The 25,423-nt window shown below is 42.2% G+C and overlaps 2 protein-coding genes across 4 annotated transcripts; both read right to left on the bottom strand.

Annotated features, from left to right (window-relative positions):
* Positions 1 to 1,316: 1,316 nt before the first annotated feature.
* serpinc1 (serpin peptidase inhibitor, clade C (antithrombin), member 1) lies at positions 1,317 to 12,486 on the bottom strand. Its single transcript, XM_005948412.2, has 8 exons — positions 12,362 to 12,486; positions 9,604 to 9,958; positions 6,111 to 6,326; positions 5,306 to 5,443; positions 4,217 to 4,435; positions 3,490 to 3,664; positions 2,943 to 3,007; positions 1,317 to 2,356 (listed from the first exon to the last, which is right to left on the bottom strand). The coding sequence occupies exons 1-8, from the start codon at positions 12,469 to 12,471 to the stop codon at positions 2,180 to 2,182; spliced, it is 1,455 nt and encodes a 484-aa protein (XP_005948474.2). The 5' UTR covers positions 12,472 to 12,486; the 3' UTR covers positions 1,317 to 2,179.
* A 1,842-nt stretch (positions 12,487 to 14,328) lies between these two features.
* stil (STIL centriolar assembly protein) lies at positions 14,329 to 24,182 on the bottom strand (the record flags this gene model as incomplete). Of its 3 annotated transcripts, none has more annotated exon segments than XM_005948411.3 (16): positions 14,329 to 15,489; positions 16,774 to 17,054; positions 17,869 to 17,941; positions 18,210 to 18,429; positions 18,515 to 18,617; positions 18,840 to 19,571; positions 20,145 to 20,253; positions 20,349 to 20,452; positions 20,532 to 20,673; positions 20,745 to 20,831; positions 21,157 to 21,240; positions 21,316 to 21,563; positions 21,874 to 22,049; positions 22,165 to 22,280; positions 22,614 to 22,721; positions 23,546 to 24,182. In XM_005948411.3, coding segments are annotated over 16 exon segments (3,225 nt in total). In that variant the 3' UTR covers positions 14,329 to 14,912.
* Between the last annotated feature and the right edge of the window lie 1,241 nt (positions 24,183 to 25,423).

Genomic DNA, 25,423 nt, shown 5'->3' with positions numbered 1-25,423 from the left:
CCAACAACAACCCAATCTTCATGAATCTGTCCAGTGGAAATGGATGCGACAGATTTCAGTCTATATTCAAATTATCATTCTGTTGTACATCAGACTTGTATAGTTATACGCAAAAATATTAAGAAAAACTTGGTAAAGCAAGCAAATGTGTCTCAATTCACCCAAAATGGGTTGTGAAGTGTAGTGAACACTGAACTGTAAGAGGGAAGGTGCTCAACTGAACCAACCTCGGTGAAATGGCCTCGCCTAGCATTCTTAAATGTTGTTCACTCGTTAGTTTTTGAAGTAAACTGGCCTGTATCTGCTGTTTGCCCAATCCCTTGGAGTCACAAACAGTCTCTGTCATTATGCTCAACAACACGAGCGACGCAGTAATGAGTCAGACATGAGTAAATGTGAAGGCTCATCGCAGTGTTCACCGTTACTTCAGCTACGTTTGCTTTAAACACAGACGGCCCAAATCAGACTTTTCCTCCTCAGTGATTTCTCATGTCCTGATCCGCTTTCATCCTCAAACTGTGAAAAATAGCAGAACCTCCTCATGATCCTCACGTCTTTGAGTCAGTCAAGGTTCCAGCTCATTTGCTTTATTCAGAATGCTAAAGTTTAATTCTCTTGTAATAGGTGCAGTCTAAATTTTCTTTTTCCTACCTGGATAAATCCAGTGTTTAGCACATGAATATCCAGTAACATTGACCACAACATGCCTAACCATGAATCTGATCATTTAACTATATTCACGTAATAACTCTTTAATGTTGATTCCTCAGAGTATATCCTAATATATCGATGCAGAAAATAAGTCAAAGTAAACAAATTTTAGATAGTAAATTAACTTTTAATACTGTACTTTTTTTTTTTCTTGAAGAGGAAGTACTTAAGTTCTGTAGTAGATGAACCTGAAAGGTTTTATGTGAACATCTTTTATGTTGCATGTCTATTGCTAAATCATGTTGGTGGAGGGTGTGGGAGGGTGGGGGGATGTGAGGCCAAAGGTCAGTTAGTTTAGATAAATGTGAAGATGCTTACTTTCACTATGACCACTAGATCACTCACAGGTTGCATCTCCTTCAAAGGAAATAAAGCACTTTAAGTGACAAATGCCACCGACTCGCCTCTGTCTCCAGCAGCATTCACAAACGTGCGCGTGTGAACGTGACACACACATCTGGAATTCAGCACTACTCTCTCACCTGTTTTCCATGAACATGTTTAGAAGTGCCTCAAACTGAATACTGCAACTACTACTACTACTACTAAAAATAAAAAAAAATGTATAAAAATAAAAAAAAGTTTGTTGTTATTGCAGCAAAACGCTCAGAATTAAAGTATTTTAATGCGTTAAGATTTTCTGCTCTTTAATATTTTAAGTTATTGGATGTAAATCCTCTCGTTTCTTGGCACTCTGTCAGGTGTGGATGGGTTTTTTTTTTTCCCAGTCCTTGTGGAGAATCTGGATGGTTTTCAGTAAGCTGAGTTCGGGCTGACAGGGCAGATGCTTCTTGTCCTTCATGTGGTCTCTTTTCATGTTCAGTTCTTTTTCATCTGAAGCCACGGTGAGTATCTCAAGGCAGAGATATTCAGCAACACTGTTATTTCATTTGTTTTGCATTTATTTACTTAAATCATTTACTGTGGAAACACTTTTGAAAGCTGCATCTTTTCTAAGTCACCCTGATCGCTGATTTGAGACCGGGAAGAGGAGACATGAACCCATCCTCAGGGGTGATCAGCTAGTGGATTCCCGGCGCCGGTCCCAAGCTTGGATAAATCTAACTGCTGTGACGTGTTGTTGGGAAATGAGGGAGAAGCACCAAGGCACCATACACCAACGGGCTGGCCTGGGAACGCCTTGGTGTTCCCCCGGACAAGCTGGAGGAAGTGGCTGATGAGAGGGAGGACTGTGCTTCTCTGCTTAGGCTGCTGCCACCGCAGATGGATGGATGGAATTAAATGAAATGAAGTACAGAACAAACGTCTAAAACTTTGGCTAAAAATCAAAAACCCCACTCTTGAGTGTGTAGTGTATAATGTTGTAAAATGAAGTTTGCATTAGCTCCACATCATACAGCACAGTGCCGAATTGTTATGCAGTATATTTACATTTTGAAATATTTATTACTATATTTTTACGATTTGCGGCTTTTAACAAAGCAGTAATCGCTTCATGTGTAGGGTTTTATTGGTTGCAGGGATCAGCAACACGGCCGGTGAATAGCAGTGTGTTGATGATGGACTCTCTGATGAGCAGCAGAAACGGCCGGTCGGCTGTAAAAACCTCCCTGTACGGATTGAAGGAGCGTCCAACGGCCACCACAGCGGTGGCTGCTGCCGCCTCACTGCCCTCCTCATTCACCTGCAACAGCACACACAGTTGCTTATTAACTCAAATTAAAACCTGTGTCTGAGAGATGAACTCGTATAAATGCATCTCTCTGAATTTATATCAACTGTCAGGATACCAATATGGATTTAGATGTTTATGTTTTAATACCAAACGAAATTATATACAAAAAAAGGCCCAAAATAACATTTAAGGGAAAAACATTTTTTCCAAAAGAGGTCTGGAAATTCAAGACAAATCGTTAAAAAAAATAAAATAAAAAAAACATTTAAAATGGAAACACTACCACTCAAATGTGGTCTTTCATTACAGAAGCACCCCTCACCCCTTAGTCCTGATCATAGTATGTAGAAATGTATGTAGCCATCACCCACCAGTTTGTCATGTTTTTTACCATCTCAGGACTGAAATAACCAAGAAAACCTGCAAGCTCATAGGAAAACAATTTCTTTTTATACTTCTGCATTGGCTTTGCTTCTCAGACCTGGAAGCTATGCTGATCATTCGAATACAGTCAATGGTCCCGACCCACACTTGGAAAAAAGGACTTGTATAATGTAAAACATGCTCTAAGTGATGTAGATAGTATTTGACTGACCTCCAGGAAAGCTTTATGGAAGGCATCTGAGATGTAGAGCCCAAAGTTGCTATTCTCCAGCATCCCTGAAACACAGAAGGAATTTTGTGGTTTTTCTTAACTGTTCATTTATAACTGCCATAATCAAAACCAACAACAGGTCAAGTTGACTTTTTCTGCTTCCCTTCTATATTCAGAATAAAAACGCAGACCACTTAATAGAAGCCATGAAAACACACCATGCTGCAGGGTCTCCTCCATTTATGTTTGCATCAAAACCTGATTTAAATGACATGAATCTTCAGTAAATAATATAATTTGGTCTTTGGAGAGAGTCTTCTTCAGTCTCTGCTGACTGCAGGTTTCCCCAAATTCCAAACATGTTCAGACTGTTAAATGTTTGGACCAAATGTATCATGTTTGACCAGATTGACCAAATATAATTGAATAACATGTATAACAATTATATTTGATTATGTAATGGTATAATCAAAAATAATACTCAAATTCACTTTTAATTCAATTGATGTGGACTTTGGACTGAGATCCAAAGTTCAGGTTTAAGTACCTGGCAGGCTGGCCTTGTCAGAGCTGAACAGGTCAGTCAATCCCATTTCCTTAAGCTTCTCCTTCAAGCTGAAGCTGTGCTCCACCTTAAAGCGAGGGACCTCAACAGAGACAGTTGTTTCCTTCATCTGATCCAACCAACTGTTCAGTTTTGCCAGGTCCAGAGTCTCCTCCACCTCAACAAACAAGTACACATAGCACAGAGGTGAAGTACAACAGCAATGAAATATGCACCAGTCAACATTTGACTCTCAAATTACTACATATCTTTAAAAAGGCATTTTTTCTGTAGCTCAAAAATAAAGAAAAAGTAGCAGGACAAAAGACCAAAAGTTTTTATTTGTTATTTACATTCTGCATTTCTGCTTAATGTAATAATGATTCCTTTTTAATTAGTATTATGGCCACTTTAAGTGTGAAATAACTAGTAGGAGTAGCAGGGGCCCTAGTTCAATTCTGACCATTTGCTTTCTCCCTGCTTTCCTATGTGTCGTCACTGTACTATTCAATGAAGGCAAAAGAGCCCAAAAGTTTCGTTAAAAACAATAATAAGCAGCATCAGTGTAGGTCTGATAGCAATTATAATTATCTTATCATTTTGAAACTGCTCTTTTCCATGTTGTGTGAAAGGGACAGAAAATGTTATGGTTGTATTTTTCTAAGTCCTTTATAACTGAAACATAATTATAAACAGTAGACAAGATGAGCTGAAAACACAGAAGGGTTACCTGACTGAGTGTGGTGTCTCTGCTTGGCAGGATGATCACCATGGTGATGTCGTCTCCACGATATGGCATCTCCAGCAGCTGCACATGATCATCAGGGAAATACTTGTACCTGAACTTGGTCTGCTGGTACATCATCTTGACGGAGCAGGTGCGACTCTCACTGACATGGAAGTCTGTGTTGAACACCTGGTCTTTATCAAACTTGTGCTTCCACTGACCCTAAGAGGCAGAAAGTGTGCTCACTTTCTTATATTATACAAGCTCCCTGTTGGCTCACTCCAAGTCTGACAATTCTGACGTTCCCACCTGACCCCTGACCCATGTTTAATGAATGCATATCCCTTGATACGGATACTGAGACTTTAGAGAAAGCAATTATGCTGTGTGTTTCCCTCCATACCATCACCCCCAACGATTTAGCGTTCTGTGCCTGTAGCTGAAAATGTATGTGGCTGTACTGAAAACATTAGGAGGGTTCAAAAACCACTTAAAAGGCTTCGTAACTTCAGTAAATCAAATAAAGTACATGTCCAAAAAGAAAAAGCTGGTTCATAGACTGAACTGGAGCGTGCCTTATCCTCACTACATGAAATTTTCTCACTGAGACATAAGCAGACTCAAGAAAGTGGAAGCTATAACGCGCCCATCAACCACTAATCCAAGCACTGCACCAATGTGTTGCTCAGAGATTAAATTCCTGTTATTTTACATCTTTAAAAACCTTATTTCAATCTCAGATCTTAATCTTAAAATACAAAGTTTCAATGGGTAAGGTGTTTTAGAGTGAGAAAAAAATGTAATATGGATTTTAGGAAACGCAGCGATATTTCCATTAGAATTCCATGTTTTGAGATGATGGTCCTGACTAACATATAAATATTCCCTTCTGGTTACTTTCTATAAGGATATTAGTGTAAAAACAAGGAAGAACTTTTTACATTTTGATCAAATTGCAGCATTCATATAGCACCAAATCACAATGACAGCTGCCTCAAGGCACTTTACAGGTACAAACCCTGCAATAATGATATATGGAGCAAGCAGACAAAAATAATTTAGTTTGAACTGCAGTATTTGGTATTCAAGTACCTTAAAGTAGATGGTGTTCACAAGCACCAGGACTGTGGTGCGATCCAGGGACCCAGCTGGCAGCGTGTCCTGTATTCGGTTCTCTGTCTTGTTGGAAATCCAGTTATTGATGGTGACCCGGGCGTTCTCTGGGTTCTCCTACACCACAGACACAAGGTTATCAGTATAACTGGTGTAAGACAGATCAATGCCCTTTTGTGAATAATGCTAAATTTGCAATCTCAGCCTCCCTAGAGATTTAAGGAAAATGGGATTTTAATGTTAACTATTTAAAGGTGCCGTATACCTTAAACTGAGCGAGGCAGTTTCTGTTTCACACCACTCCCAATCCTAATCAGTACAACGTTTTTTTCTAAGCCTGACTTTCCTGAATTTTAAAGTATCCAGATGTTCAAACTAAATAGTTCACATATATACTATATACTGATACAATATAAAGGTCCACCCACTATCTTTATAAACTTACAGTGTGAATACATTTGCTACACTGGGGGATCCAGGCTTCCAGGCTTGCTGGTTCATTTAATCATCTCATCAGTATAAACTGTTTGTATTTGTGCGACTGGCTTTCTGGAAACTCGACAGCTGTCGTAAGTCGGTGTGGTTGAAGTCAAACCTCAAAGCGTTTGACCTCTCAAAAATAAACCTGAAGAAAAGACAAAGGCCATAACGACCAACCACTCTACTCTGGACTATTGTAGGATGTCGATTCTTTGACTATTATTATTATTCATATTTGGCAGCATCATAAATTCTAGGCTCCAGAGTTCAAAGTTGTCTCAAATTGAGTTCTTTTCATTTTTACCTTGAAGTTGAGAGGCAGCAGTTTGGCTCCATACACTGTCTCGCTAATGTTCTGGTATGTCTCGTTGAAGGTTAATGATTTGTCTCCAAACAGTCGGTTGGCAGATATTAGTTCAGTGGTTTCATCCTTCTTTCTGTACAGACGGCAGTTGAGTTTGGCAAAGAAGAAATGGACCTGATCCGATGTCTTTTCTTTGATGGTATCAAACTCAAATACCTGCAGAAAATCAAAAGTTTATTTTGAGCTACAAAATTGGGATAGCTGTGGCTCTGGAGGTAGAGGGAGTTATAATAATAATAATAATGGATTGCATTTATATAGCGCTTTTCAGGACCCCTCAAAGCGCTTAACAATACCACTATTCATTCACTCTCACATTCACACACTGGTGAAGGCAGCTACAGTTGTAGCCACAGCTGCCCTGGGGCAGACTGACAGAGGCGAGGCTGCCATATCGCGCCATCAGCCCCTCTGGCCAACACCAGTAGGCGGTAGGTGAAGTATCTTGCCCAAGGACACAACGACCGAGACTGTCCGAGCCGGGGCTCGAACCAGCAACCTTCCGATTACAAGACGAACACCCAACTCTTGAGCCACGATCGCCCCGTTTCTTGTTAGTTATCTACTAACAAGAAAGGGATTTGATCCCTGGCTCCTCCAGCCTGCATGGCTAAATATCCTTGGGCATGACACTGAACCTCGAGTGGCCCCCAGTGCATCCATCAGAGTGTAAGTGTGTGAATGTTGGGTTAAAAGTGCTTAGGTATAGAAAAAAGTAATTGCATGAATGTATGTGAGTGTGCACTGGGAGCATCAGAAGCCCTAGGATAAGCAGAGGCTGAGGATGAGTGTGATTACTGGGGATGAAGTCACAGTTGCAGGTCCCTGGTGTGGTTGAGCTATATAAATAAAATTTACCAACTTAACTGAAAGTTTTTCTCACAGTCTTGAGATGCTGGAGCAGCTTGTTATCCTTTTAAGAATATTCGAAAATGCATGAAAAAACCCATTTTCATGTGCTTTGTGGAGTCGGAGGAGACCTTCGACTGTGTCTCATGGGATCCTGTGGTAGGTGCCACAGAAAGTCCTCATTGCTGTCAGTAAGATGGTCTTGTTCCTGATGAGTGTTGAACTTTTTCCAGCTTTGTCTTTGTCACAACTTCTGTTCATTTTTTTATGGACAGAATTTCTAAGTATTACCAAATGGTGAAAGGCTTTGGCGGTCTCAGAATATAGTCTCTGGCTTTCAGGATTGACGTAGATATATTACACCTCCCATGTCTTAGGGCACGATTCTCAGCTGGAAAAGGGTGAAGCTCTCACTCCAGATCAGGAACAAATTGCCACCTCAAGTATCTAAGCAAGTATCTTTCGGGTCTTGTTCAAAAGTGAGTGGAGAGGGGAGATTGGGGATGGTTTGTGGCTGCTTCTGCACTGATGCTGAAGCTGTACAGGTATGTTGTGGTGTGTGAGTGTAAAAGCGATTTACGTCCCCATCCTCATCTATGGTAATGAGCTCTGGATAGTGACTGAAAGAATGAGATCATGGATACAAACTGCCAAAATTAGTTTTCTCTGAAGATTGGCTGGCCTTTCTCTTATAGTTCAGAAAGTTTGGAGGGACTCCGAGTACAGCTGCTATTCTCCCACATTAAAAGGAGCTAGGTGAGGTAGTTTGGGTATCTGACTAGGATGCATGTCTTGCGTGAGGTGCTTCGTCTACCAGGCCATGTACAACCCTTTTAAATAAACAATCAAGATATGATTGTAGTGCAGGCTTTCAGCTTTAATTCAAGTAGGTCAATTAACTGTGAATTAACTGTTTGTGAATTACAACCATTTTTATGCATACTCCCTGAATTTTTACAGGCTCAAAAGTTATTGGACAGTTTAATGAAAAGCATTTTCATGGCCCAGCAAGACCTCTTCCCCTGGTATTGCATGACAAAACTAGGCAGATTGTAAAACCTGGAGTTGATACCAAGTGCTAAACTTCCATTTCATAGTTTTAAATTGAAACTTTCGATATGTGGTCTGAAAGATATCTGAAAGACAGCAAAAGCTCTACAGGTTGCCAAATAAACAGTCACGTGCTTAAGAGAGCGATTGAGGACGGTCCTTTCTACGGTCCTCTCCCATAAAGGCAGACAGAAGAAACCAGGATGAACTGGTACCAGAATGATGGAAAGAAAACATTATAAAGAAGGAGAGAAACAGCTCATGATCTGAAGCAGACTGTCCCATAATGCCATGGGTATGTGGTGCCAGTGGTAAATGGACTGGTACTTATATTGCTCCTTTCTACTCAATTGTGACCCCTCAAAGGATATTCTAATACAAGTCTCATTCACTCAATCACATACACACATTCATGTAGTGCTTTTATCTATACTTAAGCACTTTTATCTAAAATTCAGAGACACACTCCAATGAATAGGGGAACTGAGGGGTATCTTGCCCAAGGACACTTCAACACGTGGACTGTAGAATAAAGGACTGATTCACCGACGTTCCGATTGGTAGACAACCCACCTGAACCACTCCAAACTGACACTGCTATCACTGGTAAGACTTTAGTTTCTATTCAAAGACTGAATTCAGGCAAATATAGCGGCTCACTGAATGTGTGAGTCTGTCTGCTGCAAAGATTTCTGCTGTTTTGACTGCGTGAAACATATTGCTTCAGTCCTGTGTAAAAATGGACAGACTAACTTTGTGAAGACAGAATTATTAGTCACCCTACGAAAATGTAATTTAAAAAAAAAGTATTTCCCAAGTGTGCTTTTAACAGAGCAGATGATAGCATTTCCAACATACTAGTTTCCTTCAGAAAGCATAAATTATTTCTATTTGCACACAATAACATCATGATCATGATGTTATCATGATCATCATATTGCAATGTAAAAGTCAAACGTGTATCTTTTTTTGCTGGATAGCAGCCTGCAGTTCTTCACCAGGAGCGATGTATGTTTGGGTTGTTGTTGCGTTGGAAGGCAATGCAATGACTGAGACCCAGTTTTCATACGGATTCTTCGACGTTTTCTGTCAAAATCTTCATATATCCTTTCTTCATAATTGCCCCCATCTAAATGAGATTCCCAGTTCAAAACAGAGAGAAGCATTCCCACAGCATAACACTCCCACTACTGTGCAGATGGTGTTCTTAGATTAAAGTTATGTTTTTGATTTATGATTTATTTGAAATACTTTATTATTAGAAAATAGGGAAAAGCTCTGTTTTAGCACGCTGATCATTTTAATTCACATAAAGCTGGATGTTAAGACCTACCAATACTGGTAAATTTTGTTTTTTTTCTGAAATTATTTTAATATTGTGTGCAAACAGAAATGATTTATGATTCAAAATGCTATCTTGAAAATCCCTTTGTCTGTTAAAAAAGCACTTGGGAAAATTTTGACAAAAGCTTTGGGGTGGGGGTGCGGTTGTCTTCATCTACAACTAAAGGATCACAATGATGCAGCATTTCACCTTCATGATCTGCTTCAGCGTTTCATTGCAAGCTCCGAGTTTGGTCATGGCGAATGCGGTGGAGACGCTGATGGGGGACATGAAGATGTTAGACTCGGGGCTCCTGCCAAGAGCCAGCTGTTTGTACAGTGACAGACCAAAGCGTCCATTGGCCTTTGACAGTTCCCATACTCGGGGATTGGTGAAGTTAGGGACTGCCTCCAGCGATGGTCCGTCAGAGAACTCAGGGCTGCGATAGACACAGTATGGCTCCAGAGAGAGGTCCTTGGGTTTGGCAGAGCAGATGTCTATAGCGATGGCAACAGAGAGGAATGGCAGGAACACCAGAACCAACAGGCAATCGGCAAACCTCATCCTGGAAAAAGGACGAGCAAGAAGTGAGCTTATAATATTGCAGCTCAGTCCGTTTGACTTCAGTTTTCTAAGTTTTTATTGGAAGTCTGCCAATTTCAAGCACAAGACCTTTTTATTACCACATACAATTGAGTGCATTTTTCATAAGTCAGAATGAAATCAACAGTAGATAACTCTCTTGAAAGAGTGTAAAACAGCTAACTGATCATACGCATAGGAATGTTTTATTTGAAGAGTTTCAGTTCGGGAAGGTTACAGATGATCTTCTTATGGCCTCTGACAGTGGGGGTCATCTCTGTGCTTGTCCTGCTAGACCTCAGTGCAGAGTTTGATACTGTTGACCATAATATTTTATCACAGAGATTAGAGCATGCTGCAGGTATTACAGGTGCTGCGTTGCAGTGGTTTGTACCATATCTATCTAATAGACTCCAATTTGTTCATGTAAATGGAGAGTCTTATTCACACACCGAGGTTAATTATGGAGTTCCACAGGGTTGAGTGCTAGGACCAATTCTGTACACATTAAACATGCTTCCCTTAGGCAGTAACATCAAAGGCATAGCATAGCATAGCATTTTTCACTGCTATGCAGATGACAAACAACTGTATCTATCCATGAGCCCAGATAACACACACCAATTAGTTTAATTGCAAGAAAATCCTAAAGACATAAAAACCTGGATGAACTCTAATTTCCTGCTTCCAAATTAAGACAAAACCCCTAAACATCTAACCAGTGTCTAACCAGATACTTACTTTGGATGGCATTATCTTGGCCTCCAGTAACACTCTGAGAAACCTTGGAGTTGTTTTTGACCAGGAAATGTCCTTCAATGCACATATTAAACAAATATGTAGGACTGCTTTCTTCAGTTTGCACAACATCTTTAAAATTAGAAATATCCTGTCTCAGAGTGATGCTGAAAAATTAGTTTGTGCATTTAATCCTTCTAGGCTGGACATTTGTCATTATTATCAGGATGTCCTAAAAACTCTGTGAAAAGTCTTCAGTTGATCTAAAATGTTGCAGCAAGAGTCCTGACAGGGACTAGAAAGAGAGAGCATATTTCTCCCATACTGGGTTCTCTTGTTGGCTCCCTGTTAAATCCAGAATCAAATTTAAAATCCTTATCATCACATACAAGGTCTTAAATAATCATTCCCATCTTTTCTAAAAGACCTCATATTACATATAACCCCAATAGAGCATTTCACTCTCAGACTGCAGGGTTACTTGTGGTTCCTATGGGATATAAAAGTAGAATGGGAGGCAGAGCCTTCAGCTTTTAGCCCTCTCTTCTCTAAAACCAGCTCTCAGTTTGGATTCAGGAGACAGACAGCCTCTCTACTTTTAAGATTGAGTTAAAATATTCCTTTTTTTTGATAAAGCATATAGTTAGGGCTCAATCAGGTGACCCTGAATCCTCCCATAGTCAGGTTGCTGGGGGAGTGTTTCTTCTTCACTCACTATGTGTTTATACACAACTCTGCTTTTTGTCATTAGTTATTATTCATCTCTGGCTCTTTTCCACAGCATGGCTTTGTCCTGTCTCCCTCCCCTCACTCCCAATGGGTCGCAGCAGATGGCTGCCCCTCTCTGAGCCTGGTTCTGGCAGAGATTTCTTCCTGTTAAAAGGGAGTTTTTCCTTCCCAGTGTCACCAAGGGGTTGTTTATATGGGTTCATTTAATTGTTGGGATTTTCTCTTTTTTTTCCTCTATATTCTTGTAGGGTCTTCACCTTTGGTGCTATACAAACAAAATTTAATTGAACTGTAGTTTTGGACTCTGTGATTGGAATATAGTTTTTTGATGTACTGTATGTACATATATGGATGTATATACCAACTTTTCCATTGATCTATTATTTTGTATGTCTTTTATAGAATGAACATACACTATTAGAATAACAACAAGACAAATAGAATAGAGTTCCTTCCATCTTTGTCATCTTCAACTGCTCATTTGTACAAAGCCGGATCTTCTATCCACCGTCAGCTCTTTTAGACAAACTTTCCAAACACTGCTAGCACAGAGACAAAACGCAATCTAAGAGAGAACTAAAATAATCCCAAAGCCAATAAACTAACACAAAACACCAGGAACATGTCGAGCATTAACTAAAAACAGCAGCCAGGATCAACAAAAATACAATATACTCTTTAAACATCAATACTGAATACAAGGATAGCATAAAGTCACAAGTGTGTAAAGTTCAAAACAACCAGAAACATTTTCCCTATCAATCATCGATCGATCATCAACATTTTTAAAATAAGACATTTCCTTCACTAAAGCATGTTTGCTGTGTGGCATCACAAACACGATATTCTACTCTAGTCTACCATATGCATATTTCACTGTTATAGCAGAAGAAGAATAAAATTAAGCATTGGGTCTTACTTGACCAGGTAGAGCCGTGAGTGTTCACACAGGCAGATTTGTGCGGTTTGAGCTGAACTCAGGTCAGTGTCCTGCAGAGCACACAAACAACAAATCAACCTTTGAGACATTGATCCTCTGTTAGTCAGAACAATCTGCAGCCATCAACAGAAAGACGCATTCGCCCACACAATGACGACTGGAGCAGTCATCCCACAACAAAACATCCTTAGAAAAACAAATTCTTTACCACTACTGGAACAAAATGTCTTCTTATGATCACAAATCACATATTTAAATATTCGATTTTATGAAATATTTTAAGAAACAATTCTTGGAAAATGTTACATTTGAATTAAAACAGGTTTGACATGGTGAGTCACCTCAGTTCATCCTCTGTCTGATAAACGATCTTTAAACTCAACTCCACAATCTCTTTGAAACAGCCTTCTTCTCCAAATACTTTGGGACTCTTTTAGTCTTTACCTTAACAGGAAAGCTGTGAGAGAGAGAGCAGGAGGACAACACAACAAAAGGCAACACAGATTTAAACCCGGGCCACTTCGACAGCAAATGGGCCAACTGCTCAACCTGGTGAGTTAAACCATGGCCCCAAACCCGATTACTTCTGACTGTCTGTATGTGAAAACGGATTTCAACAGCAGGTGGTTGGACAGTCGGTGTTCAAGGTCAGAGCTGTGTACTATGAAAAGGCCATGTTAGGGATGTCCTCTGAGCTTCAAGGATTACTTGTAAAAACATTTGCTCTCATTTCCTGTAGTGGGTGTCATTTACGAACAGTTCATAGGCACAAATGTCCGCATAAATTATGCATACAAACATTTCATGGAAAAATCAGTTATTAATCTGTTATATTTTCATACCTGGATTCATTTGAACTTAGCAAAGAAATCAGCAGCCTGGCTGCCTTAGAAATCTATACACAAGCCTTTAAATTTACCACCACTACTACAATAAGCAGTAATAATTCTATTCATTATTGCCTTTCAGTCATTATTTACAGTTTTCCAAAGTACCATAAGCCACAAAATGCTCAGAATTAAAGTTAAAAACAATGAAGCCTACAAATGAAGCTAACTAACCTGGAGGGCATACAACAAGTTTTGGAAGGACATCCAGCACCATATAGACAACTTTATTAAAAGGAGCTGGTGCCCCAAGACGAAGTGAAACTCAAAATACAACAATGCCACAGAGCTCTCAGGCCAGAGTAGTGTAGCCTCAGTCAATGGTTTGTTTGCGTTCAGGAATTTCAAACCAAAGAACGATGCTCCTCACTGCATGGAAAAAGACGGGGATACTCCGTGGTGACTGGAGGACACATTTTGAACATGATTAACCCACAGAAACTCTGGCAAAGAGAGAGCCTTAGGCACCAATAAGGAGAACGTTGTGGGAGAGGGAAAACCGCCTCCTGCCAAACTACATGTGTACAACAGCAGGCTGGTAATGTACAACAGCAGGCTGGTAATGTACAGCAGCGCAAGCAAGGGAGCAGAGGATTTAAAGAAAAGGGGATCCTGATTCATCTGGAGAAACTAAATGGACCTGCTGTACATGATACCGCAGAGGTGAGACAGAAGAGGGGTTGGCTGCAAGCCGGGAGATGACAGCCAACAGAGTCACCAGGAGACGATCAGAGAGACTGCAAAGCTTCACGGGGCACCACTAAGTGACAAGATTGTAACTGAAGGCAGCAGGTTGAATTAAATGCATTACAGTAATGAGGAACTTTGTAAAAGATGAAGCTAGGAGTTAGAAAACTCCATATCAAGTAACGAACATGCTGACTACTATTTATGTGGAGTAATGCCATAGCTAATGTTTACTAGGTGATCGTTAGTTTAACAAAACAAAAACCTTTTCTAGAACGATCACGTTTCCTTGGCTCCGGCACGGACAGAGTTCTGGTTCTGAAGCTCTGGTGGGTGTGGAAATACTCATTTCTAACACAGTACATTTCCAGATGACGTCTGAAGTAAGCAACACCATCCGCTGCAGTTTTAATAGAATTTCCTGGGAAAACTTTATTTGTGGATTCATAAATACTAAAACAAATTGTTCATGAGACATTTTACAGAAGAGGAAAATATGACACAAAAAGTCCATCAAACACACAAATCTGACCAACTCAATAGACTATTAGTTCATTAACACACTGAGCACACCATTCAAACTTTAATGGTTTTTAAAAAGAAACCAGGTTTCCAGTAAAAAAAAAGAAAATAAAATCGTATTAGCAACAGTCCTGAGCTCCTTGAGCAAAGCAAATTCCACTTAAAGTTTAAGAGGTTTGTTTAGTCTGGTTTACACGGTGTCATAAGAGTTTGGGCAGCTATCTTAAATAGTTTAGCCTCCAGCACTTTTCTGCATCCCAGAGAATTGCTAGGACTAAAGACGGCAAATTTCCAGTGACAGCCAGTGTCCATGGAAACCAGGACGTCTATCAGACCAGCTGAGAGTACCTAGGACACACCAGGCTTCAACTATCTATAAAAGCTTAGTGCATATTACAGTTCAATATGGGGTTGCTTTACTGGTGATGTGGGCATCAGAAGAGTTTGGGCAGCTGTCTCAGGCGGCTCAGGTCCAGGATGTTTCCCAGTGATCCCTCTGTCTGACGGAGGTTTGCCCTGACAAAAGATGGCTGCCTGTTGGAATGGTTCTTTTTGTCACTGGTATGTGGTTCAGTGTGGTTGGCTAATAGCTGCATTTTGGGGCGCAGATCCTGGATCAGCTGACTCTGTGGGAGGAACCTCGCATTCACAGCTTCTGTCAGGGGCTCACGATCTGATGTCTCCTGAACTCCCACCTCCTTTTGCTCCACCTCATCTTCACCATCCTCTTCCTCGATCAACCCATACTTTCTCATGTACTTTCTGGTGGCCAGAGACATGTTACTAGGTGATGGCAGAGAATCACTAGTGGAGGAGGGAGTGAGACTAGAATGAGGAATGTGGCCTCCCAAGGACAGCCTGCTGAGCTGAGAGTCACTCAAGTAGTGCAGGGCAATGGCGTTGGCCTCCAGGCTCAGATCCACGCTGCCTCCTGGACACAGAGCGCTGGCTGTCGGCTCAGAAACACTCAGTCTAGAAAGTACTGCTGCCGGGTTGATGCTGGCCAGAGTGCTGACAGTACACAGAGAGAAAAACAGTCATGGCATCGGCTATAAACTTGTTGTGCAGATGCATTACATTCCAACACTGACAGGATAAAGTGTAGCAGCATAGTTAAGATAACGCAGACCTTTCATCTACCTTAGTGAAATGCAAATTCCTCGATAACTTGTGTCTTATCTGATTTAGGCTGTGCATTTGAGAGTTACACAGGGGAGTCAGGCATCTCTGATTTGTTGCCTTCAATTTCAGAGTACACAGCGTGTCCAGAGTTGTATGTAGTGATGAATGTAACACTGTAAAAAAGCCAATCAACCTCAGTGGGAGTAGAGTTTAGGTAGCTGTTCTGCACATGGCGTTTAAGAACATAACAGTAAAAAAGTAATCATATCCCTAAAATGACACAGAGCTTTCAGAAAGATATCTACTGCAATTCAGTTTATTCCCCACTGCTTTGTAATGCATTACTGTAAAATTCAATTTGACCAGAAAATCTTTAGAAGAAAAATAAAACAGCGCTTTCAAGGAATATTGTTAAATGTTCAGTTTCTAGGCCATACATCAGAACAAGATGGACCATGTGATTCAAGTGGTGAGATCACTTAAATTTCGAGAGAAGCTGAGTCTAATAAGAGAATAAATGCCATGCTGAGGCAGACATTTTCAACATTTACATGGACATTTAAAAAAAAAAGAAAGAAAAACTCACCTACAATAGTTATTTACTAACATCGAAAAGAGACCTAATGTTTATTAATCCACATTTCATCATTTTACTCTTTTTTTGCAGTTGACGATGTCATATTGTTCTTTGTGATATATTTGGTTTTAATAATCAGGAGGAAAGAAGCTGCAGAGAGGCGTATAAGACTGAAACTCTGTTTCCTGGTCCCAACACTGAATAGTCACATTTTAGGGGGGGTTTAATAAATTTAGACAGATTTCTAGAAATGAGAGCAGCTTCATCCAAAGTGGGATGAATGCCATCTCTCCAAACAAGATCAGGTTTTTCCTGGAAACTTCCCAATTATCTGTGAAGCAGACATTTTTTCCATACACCACTCAGAGAATTAGCAATTCCAGGAGAACGAGCGGCTAAACATGTCACTCCTGGTCTGATTGGGGACCAGAGAAAACTTCACTGAAATCTGGATTCATGAACCTGTACCTAAGTTCAAGCGGCAGTCTGTAGTACAGTTGAGCAGGCTGCAGTAGGAGCCTGCAGCTCTAGATGAGTATTACTTTCATGTTTAAGGGTGGCGCACACAGATATCCGTGTGTGAGGCATTTCAGTACCTGGCAGTTTCCACAGCTTTCCGATGGTTTTTGCCAGACTCTGTCAGAACGTCTTCGTCCACGTGGACTCCGAGCTGCTGCAGCTGCCGCAGTGTAGCACTGACCACCGGGTCTTCTACTGGACTCTGCTGCTGCTGCTGCTTCTTGCTGGATGAAGAGGACGACATGGACTGGAAGGACTGAGAACAATCAGAAACTGCTGACAGACTCCTCGTCCTCCTGGATTCGTCCTCCACTTCCTGTTTGCTAGGTGACTCCTGAAGACGACTGGTGAGTTGCGTCTGAGACACAGAGCAAAAGTAATTATCTTTATATGACATGCACAGTTCTGTCCTTTGTACCCAGAGAACAAATGAACCCTGTGTTAATAATACTGACCAATGGAAAGGAAAAAAAAAGTAGTTCAATTTGGAATTAAATGTAATGATACACAATCTTTGTGTTTTAGGTTACTTTTACTGAACAGTGATGTCCTTTGATTGATCCTTGTGGGGTTTTTTTCTGTTAATGTTTGACATATGTTTTCATCAGGAGGAGGAAAAAAAAAAAATCAAGGAATTCTGTACGATGAATCCAAAACGCTGCCCTACATCAATGACTGGCAACGCTTCCCCAGCAGTGGGCAGTGCAAAGTATATGCAGCCTAGAGCATTCGTACCTGTGCTGCTGTGTACCTGTGCATTAAAGCACACTTTAAATACATTATCTCTCCCTGCTGGTAATGAAACTTCTGCGTGCATGTCTATTTAACGTTTTAGGAAGGCAAAGGGTGAAAGTGGACACAGTCTCTATTACACGTTTTGCTGTGATATTGGTTTGAAAAATTTCTGCAACATGGCTTCTCTCTGACTCTGGAGGCTTAACCCTTTTCTGGATTCAACAGGTGAACACGTTTTTCTTCTGTAACGCCATTCTACTCAGCTCAGCAGTTAAAGCGCTTTTTACCAAAAGTCTCATTCACCCAGTCACAAAGAGATTCATGCAGTGCTTTCTGGAAAGGAAGGGTCTATTCCTATCATTCTGACTGCAGAGTCAAACTGTTACCTTTTATTAGACCGGGTATCAAACAGGTTTGCAGATACTATTTTGTCTCACCATGAGGTTGTGGTAGAAGGTGTGCTGTTCCTCTGTTGGTTTGTACATGCTGAGACTTTCTCCCAGAACTGGACTGCTGATGTGGAAAAGAGCAAAGGCATTGGTGAGATAGCTCCACAACAGCGGTTTAACTTTTCGCTAAACTTTAGTAGCACCACAGGTTTATTCAGTGTCACTGCAAATCAAACCATCAATTTACAAAAAGAAAACCATGAAAGCAGAAGTTAAGACTCATTAACTGAGTGGATTTATCTCAGTTGCACGAGGTTGTCAGTACTTCTGCAGTACAGAGAAATTTGAGCTGGAAATAATTTGTTTCTTTAAATGGCACCTGGTCTCACCTGTGCACACCAGGTGGGGAGCAGGGAGCTGAATGACCTCTGTCACTGTCAGCACTACCCGCAGGCCTGATGAGTGATGATGAAGAGTTTGAGGGGCTAGAGGAGGAAGATGAAGGTGGAGGCTTGGGTGTAGACGGGGGCCCAGTAGAGGAGGGAGGGTGCACCTGCTCTTCCTGATGTGAGGTGGACTGTGCAGGACTCCCCCAGAACAGACTAGCACCTGGAAAAAGAGTGATGGGGAAAAATGGTGATGATGTGAGCTATAAGCCTCTTCCTGGTGATTTGACTGCTCAGTAAACACTCACCTGTCTCTACGGCGATGCTGGCCACATTCATGGGTGTGTGTATGTCGCCTGGGGACTGGTTAGAGGACTGAAGCTTCTTCTGAGCCTCCAGGAGCATCTGGACCTGCCCGATTATCAGAAAATATTAACTGCAGCAAGGATGCAGCCACGTTAAACAGTACTTGTTGAAACTAGCCAGCAATACTATCCACAGAAGCCTTTAAATACAGCCACAGTTCCAGTTTCAGGCCTCTTCCTGGTTCCCTGTGTGCCAATGATAAGTCCTTGTTCTTGTTCATGACGTATATATTCTGGTTGTGTTGTGTGGAAAGAGTACAACTGTTACCTGAGCCTGCAGCAGGCGCAGCTGGTGCTCCTGATGGAGGAGGAGCTGGTAGGTGTCTGGTGGTACAACTCTACTCGCCTGATAACAGCATTGATTCATACAGGAGGGTTGGGAAAGCCAGGGCGAGGGCACAGGGTCTGCTGCTGCATAGGAGTGTGGGAAGGAGGCTGGGGGTCTGCACGGGAAGGAAGGAGTAGGAGGGCGGACAAGTGTGCAGGGAGGAGCGTGGTGGTGGGTGGAGAGGGGAGTAGAGATATCAGGGTTGAGGGGAGCTGGGTGGCTGGAGGAGTGTGGAGGTGAAACATGTTGATGAGATGGAGAGGGGGCAGGGCAAGTGAATGATGGAGGAACAGACCGAGTGGTGGGGGCAGGAGGTACAGAAAGAGATGGATGGTTGCTAGGAGGAGGAGGAGGAGGAGGAGCATGGATGAGACTAGAAGCAGAAGGATCATTATGATGGGACACAGGTGAAGCAGCAGGAGGGAGACCTGGGGAGGCGATAATGGCGGTACAGTTGTAGGGATGGTTAGAGCAGCAGTTGCAGGGCTGCTGTGGGTTGGAGTTGGGGTTGGGGGTGCTTTGAAGATAAGGAGGAGTTCTAGGGGCTGAAGAGGAGTTTCCACGTGGATGAGCTGGAGGCTTGCAGGCAGAGGCAGGATTGGGCTGAGTGCAGGTGAAGCTGGAGTCAATCAGCAGAGAGAGCTCGGGAACAGATGGCTCCACCCGCCGAGCCTGAAAGGAACAACAGATTACTGCAGGGACACACACACACACACACACACACACACACACACTTTTGGCTTTTAACACAACTTTATTTACACCACATTAAAAACAAAGACCACAAAAAAAAACCCACCTAGCACAAAGTTGCTACTACATAATCAGCAACATCAACATGCACTAACCATTTACTAACCCCAACCAGAGAGGAGGAAGAGGAAGAATGTTGTTTTGTCAGCAAGCAGGAGTGGGCACCAAAAAAGTATCATATAAAGTGTACACCCACATTTGAATCAAATGTTGTGGATTTCTATTAACAAGGCTGGGAAAAAGGAGATGAACATGAAACACTGGATTTGCAAGTTGCGTGACGCACAAAAGTAAAATATTCCCAACATCTGAGCCTGAGACAGCCTAAGGGCTGGGAAAACTAATGTTAAATCAGCACATCCGCAGAACGGTCAGACCTCACATCTCACACACGTAACATTTTCCACATCTGAGAAAAACATCTCCACACCACCCAAACCACCCCAGAGTGTGTTAACGGAAGCGTTGACCCGAGCCCATTCTGTGACTGACCTGGTGAGCTGGAGTATGAGGGCTCGGGGACGGCCGTGGAGAAAGATCATCATCCTCAACTCCAGAGTCCTGATCAGTGACAGAAAGGGCAGCGGAGGGTGGAGGCGCTCTGAGGGCACAAACAAATCAGCACACGAGCATTAACACACTTTTTAGTCACCACTACTAATTGTCTGACAAGTACTAACTAGTTCATTGGCCTGCCTGCTGAAAGAGATCTGAGCTTCTCTGAAGACCTCCAACTTTCTGCTGTGATCCTCTGAAGTCAGCTCCACCTGCAGAGTCTTCCCATCCACCTGCACTGCCTGCTGAGCATACACAGCACAGCTGATCATGAGTGAATGACTGAGGAGGAGGAGAAAGAGTTTAAAACAGGTGCTGTGTTACCTGGTAGAGAGTGGCTGTGTGTGAAGCCGTCAGCAGCTGGCAGTCCAGCTGTGGTCCTGAGCCTCGACAGCGGAAGAACTGAGGAGCTCTGCGAGCGCAACCGAACACAACGAGGAGGAAGAAGCCACCGTCGGACAGCACTCTGAAACACAGCACAGCCGATCAGACACGCGAACACGTCCAATCCACTCCTTTCTGCCACCGTCACCTCACCTGTCCTGGAGGGTGGAGCTGAACATGAATCTCAGACACCAGGCCCACACCTGAGGGTTGTAGATGTGTGTGACTCCACTCAGCCAGCTGTCACGAGACAGGAAGCAGAAAGAAATACCCCCACTTAAGAGAAGCAAAAACATCTGGGCTTACATCTGGACTGTTAGAATTCATCTAAAAAAAAAATCTTTCACATCATTTTTTCTCGGTACTCCTACTCAGAGTAGAACATTTCATAAAAAATACAAGTGCCTCTCATTAATAATTAGAAAATTAAAATCAGAATTTCTTAAAATGTGAACAATTTTTAAAAGAACTCATACATCAGTGCTAATCACATCCCAAAAGAACTACCAGGTGATAATTCGGACTTTCCCCCCCCCAGGCTTGTCTGATGAAAGGTGAAGCTTACAGTCCGACCAGCGGCAGGCTGGAGGCTTTCGGATCAGACTCAAGCAGCAGGAGCAACTTCCTGGTCTGGTCCATGGTCAGAAACCTGAAAAGAGAACTGAGACGTCAGCAAACGTGATCAGAGGCCGAGACATGTGGTGATGAACTCTCGCTCTCTCACCCTCTCTGTCGGCTGCTGTCACGCCCCAGTGGTCTGCTTACGTTGGTTAGACTCCTGAACAGAGCAGTCGGGATGATGGGGACACTTCTGACCGGCTCCACTTCCACGCTGACAGACGGACTGATGATTGACCAGCTGAGGGTAAACGTTGCAGCATCACTCTGCTCACAGCAGGCCACATGCCCTTTGACCTTTAGCAGCTGAGACAGATCTAGAGTCTGTCGGCTGCTCACAAACTGCTGCAACACCTAAAACACCAACACACAGTCAACACAGTTTTGTATTATTGTTGAGTCTTTACCTTACAATATAAAGTGTCTTAAGGCAACTGTTCTTGTAATTCAGCCAAATCACAAGAACAGCTGAATTGAACACCAGCAGCTGCTGTGCTCCACCTAAAACCACATCTGTGTCAGTCTAAGCATGCATATGCCAAGATCATTGTAGTAAGAAGAGTTGATCATGTGCTGCATTCGCTGGGAAATGTTTTGTCTGTGTAATCTTTAAGCAGTTTCAAGTGGCCGTTTCAGCGGAAGGGCTGAAGGGTAACAAACTCACCTTGAAGCAGTGATGGAGCTCGGCCTCTGATTGGACGACAGTCTCAGTCTGAGAGGAGAATAAACAGGGAACCAGGACGTCTCCAGGCAGAGGAGCAGAGGGAACCTGACCCGAGGCTCCGGCCTGATCCCGACCCGGGTCGAAGCGATCTAGGGTGATTGTGATGCCCTCCTCATCTGAACCACAGCAACACACAGAGGACAGACAGCTGGACTAAGGTGCTCAATGCCACAGACACATTTATAAAAGAGCTGAATCAGCATTCAGGATGAGCTGAAGTTAACCTCTGACCTGAATCGACAGAAACCGTTCCCAATAAGAAACAGTGGAGGTGGGGCTTGTTACTGCGACGGGTGTGACGATGCGCCAGACGAAGAGTTTTCTCTAATAGCACCAACTGAGGCTTCCTGCAGAGACACATACCTCATCTGTTGTCATTTAAGTATGACAAGATTATAGTAGGTTAAATTTGTTATTGATTCAGTGAATAAAATATAAAGTGTAAAAGTCTGTCATGTTTTTATTGCTCTACGTGGTTTAAAAAAAAGCATCTTATTTTCCTTATTTTCACTCAAATGTGAAAAGTATCCATTCTTAATAACTTAGTATGCAGTCTTTTCCTTCAGCAGACTTTTGCACACATTAGCAGACCACAAGCAGTGAGTCTAGATCTCAGCTACAATGTGCTCTCACTACAACAGTGCACAACCAGTTCTATTGATCAGCAAGGAAGCAGTTACCTGTGTGAGCTGAGGTGAAGGCGGAGCTTCTCGCCCATGGGGCTGCTGTCCCACAGAGCTGATCTGGATTTAGGGAAACTCAGTGGTGTCCGAGGGTTCACTGAGTTCCTGTACACCACAAGAGATAAGATGGGGACACTTCAAAAACAGCTTTGTTATATTTCATAACAAAATGATTCACATTTTAATCAAGTCACAAAAACCTAATCATTAAAGAATGACTAAAATACAAGGATGACAAGAAATTTTATTTTTTGTATTCAGAGTCCAAGTGTCAAAGTAAATTCTGGTCATCTTCACCGATGTTGACATAAAGTTTTTAAAGAGCTTATTCAATTCACTGTTAAATCTAGGCTAGCTATAGCTCACGGAAACTCACAGACCAGTTCAGTTTATAAAGAGATATCTAGATGGTAAATTACATAGCGCTTTTCTACTCTGAGTAGCCCTCAAAGGACCTTATACAACTTGCCTCAATCACCATTTTTCTACCTAAGTGCTTTCTATTTAACATTCATACTCCTAGAGTTGCCCAAATGGGAATGGGAGAATGGCATCCATGCTGATTGAGGCTTGGGGAAAAGAAGTCCAGAGGAAACTAGAGACTGGGTTTTCAGCAGTGTTTTGGCCTGGAAGGAAGATTGTTTGTTGTCGTTACCAAGCCAAGTCAAGTCAACACGAAAGTTACAACCTTCTTCCAGCTCAGAATCTGATCACCTCCTTCGCTGCTGTCATAAAGGGGAACACGCGAGGTTCACAGCCTGTGATATAATCCATAACAGATCAAACCACTGCTGAACAGACAGCTTTCATTTCTCTTGTCGTTTTTGGGAGATGGGGGTGGGTTATTAAACTATTACCTGCTGTCAAAGGAACGGGCCCTGTAACGGAGCAGCTTAATGACGACTAGCTGTGTGCTAACATTAACTCACCGTGCTCTCGCAGTCTCCTGGAACATTTCACACGGCAGACCCTGGAGGCTTCGCGGGTAGTTCATCGCTGTTGTCGCTGAAGGAAGAGACTGTGAGCGCTAAATTGAGCCTGCTGTTACCGACTGCTGGGGTATTTGCGTTAGCCTAGCGATCGGGCCATATTAGCGCCCTTGCTACCTGCCTAACGTAACAAAACTAAACTCTTTGGGAAGGTCACTGAAAGATTAAAAAAGTTCCAACCGTCCTGGAACAAATTTTTTGTCTGTTACTATCTTAGTAAATCAGGCCGCAAACAATCCGCAGAAAACACAGGTCGGCTACAGTTTAATTATGGCGCTGTTTCCCGACTCGACTGGCGGGGCAACAGAATCAGCCAATAGCAAGTTCCGCTGCAGCCACTCTGGCCAATGGCGTGCCGCTTCTTCTTCTTCTTCTTCTTCTTCTTCTAATTCTAACCCTGTCCACCCTGCTCACTCGTAATGAAGATCTGAAAGTCTTCAGCTCTGCCTCCTGTATTTGTGTCAGTGCCACTATGTCCAAACAATACATCATTGCAGGTCTCACTACCATCTTGTAAACCTTCCCTTTCTTTCTTGCTGCTATCCCTCTGTCACAGATCAACACTCGTCTCCACCCACTCCACCTGCCTGCAGTCTCTTCTTCACCTCGCTCGTGCGCTGTTTCTTTAAATGGCCAGCGCGAGGTATCCACCTTCACTACCTCTGCTCCTTCATTCACACACGTATTTTTTTCTGTCTTCCATTCCTCTGTATTAGGGCCACATAAGGAAAAAATATTATTCAACATTTCGAGGTTAAGGTCGTAACTCTATTTTGAAAAAGAAAAGAAAAGAAAGAAAGCTGAAATGTGGAGATTACAGTTCTTTACACCCGCTTTAAAATGTGGATGAGTTAGTGATTTTTTAAAAATTTTTATTTCTGTCAACCTCTTTAAGTTTACTTGACCAGCAAAAAGCATGGGCTACCAGAGAAAAGTCTGAGCCAGCCAGGTGGTCTCCGTTTAAAAACACATGATCTATGTATGAGAATCTGTTGAATTATTTGTGTGTTCAGCTGTATCATTTTCAAGCACACAAGTAGTTTCCTGGAAAGCAGCACATGGAGGAATTATTTATCAACCTGTTATATGACACCAGTTCAACAGGCTCCTGTGTGAAGCGCAGAAATAGGTTGATTAAAGTTGGATACCACCAAGTTCCTGCACTTCTGGGCTTTGTTATCATGTCTTGGGGACAGTGAAACACATTATTCCACACAATTTAAAAAGTCAAACCGGACCAACTTAAAATATATATTTCCATTACTTTGTGCTTCCTGTCTTTTATTGTTATTTTTTTCTTTTAATCGTCTTGATCTTGGACTCTGGTACTTTGTAATTGATGTATTTTCAGATTTCACAGGGCAAGCACTGCTAGCCTTGCTTGCACGGAAAAGACAGGGTTACTACTATACAAAGCATCCCCCTTTTCCCCAGGTTTAAAGGTAAGAGGTTTTATTGTCGAATGAACAGAATGAACTGTGATTTACACCACACAATAAAATTCACTGTCACATACAAGCTAAATCTTCTAAATCTCCCCCCCCCCCGTTTTCTGGTCAGTATACTCAAGATGTTTTTTAGTGTTTTGTCATTAATGTTGCAGATTCAAAATCAAATATAAAAGTGTTCAGGTGCCCTTTCAGACATATAATCAGTTTGTTTTGTCGGGACAACGCCCACTTTCACAGAGTAAAACGTGTATCCGTTTTTTCCCGTGAATGCGTGTATCTTACTCATAGCAAATCTTCGCTGGAATAGCTCTTCTTTGTTGTTGTATTTTGGGTCCAACCAGCCAATCAACGTACGATTTTGCCCATG

The sequence above is a fragment of the Haplochromis burtoni genome, unplaced genomic scaffold (assembly GCF_018398535.1).
Source record: "Haplochromis burtoni strain Fernald_Lab_line unplaced genomic scaffold, NCSU_Asbu1 Contig_598, whole genome shotgun sequence".
NCBI lineage: Eukaryota > Metazoa > Chordata > Actinopteri > Cichliformes > Cichlidae > Haplochromis > Haplochromis burtoni.
Note: the sequence above shows the minus strand (reverse complement) of the source record. Positions and strands in the feature narration are given on the sequence as shown.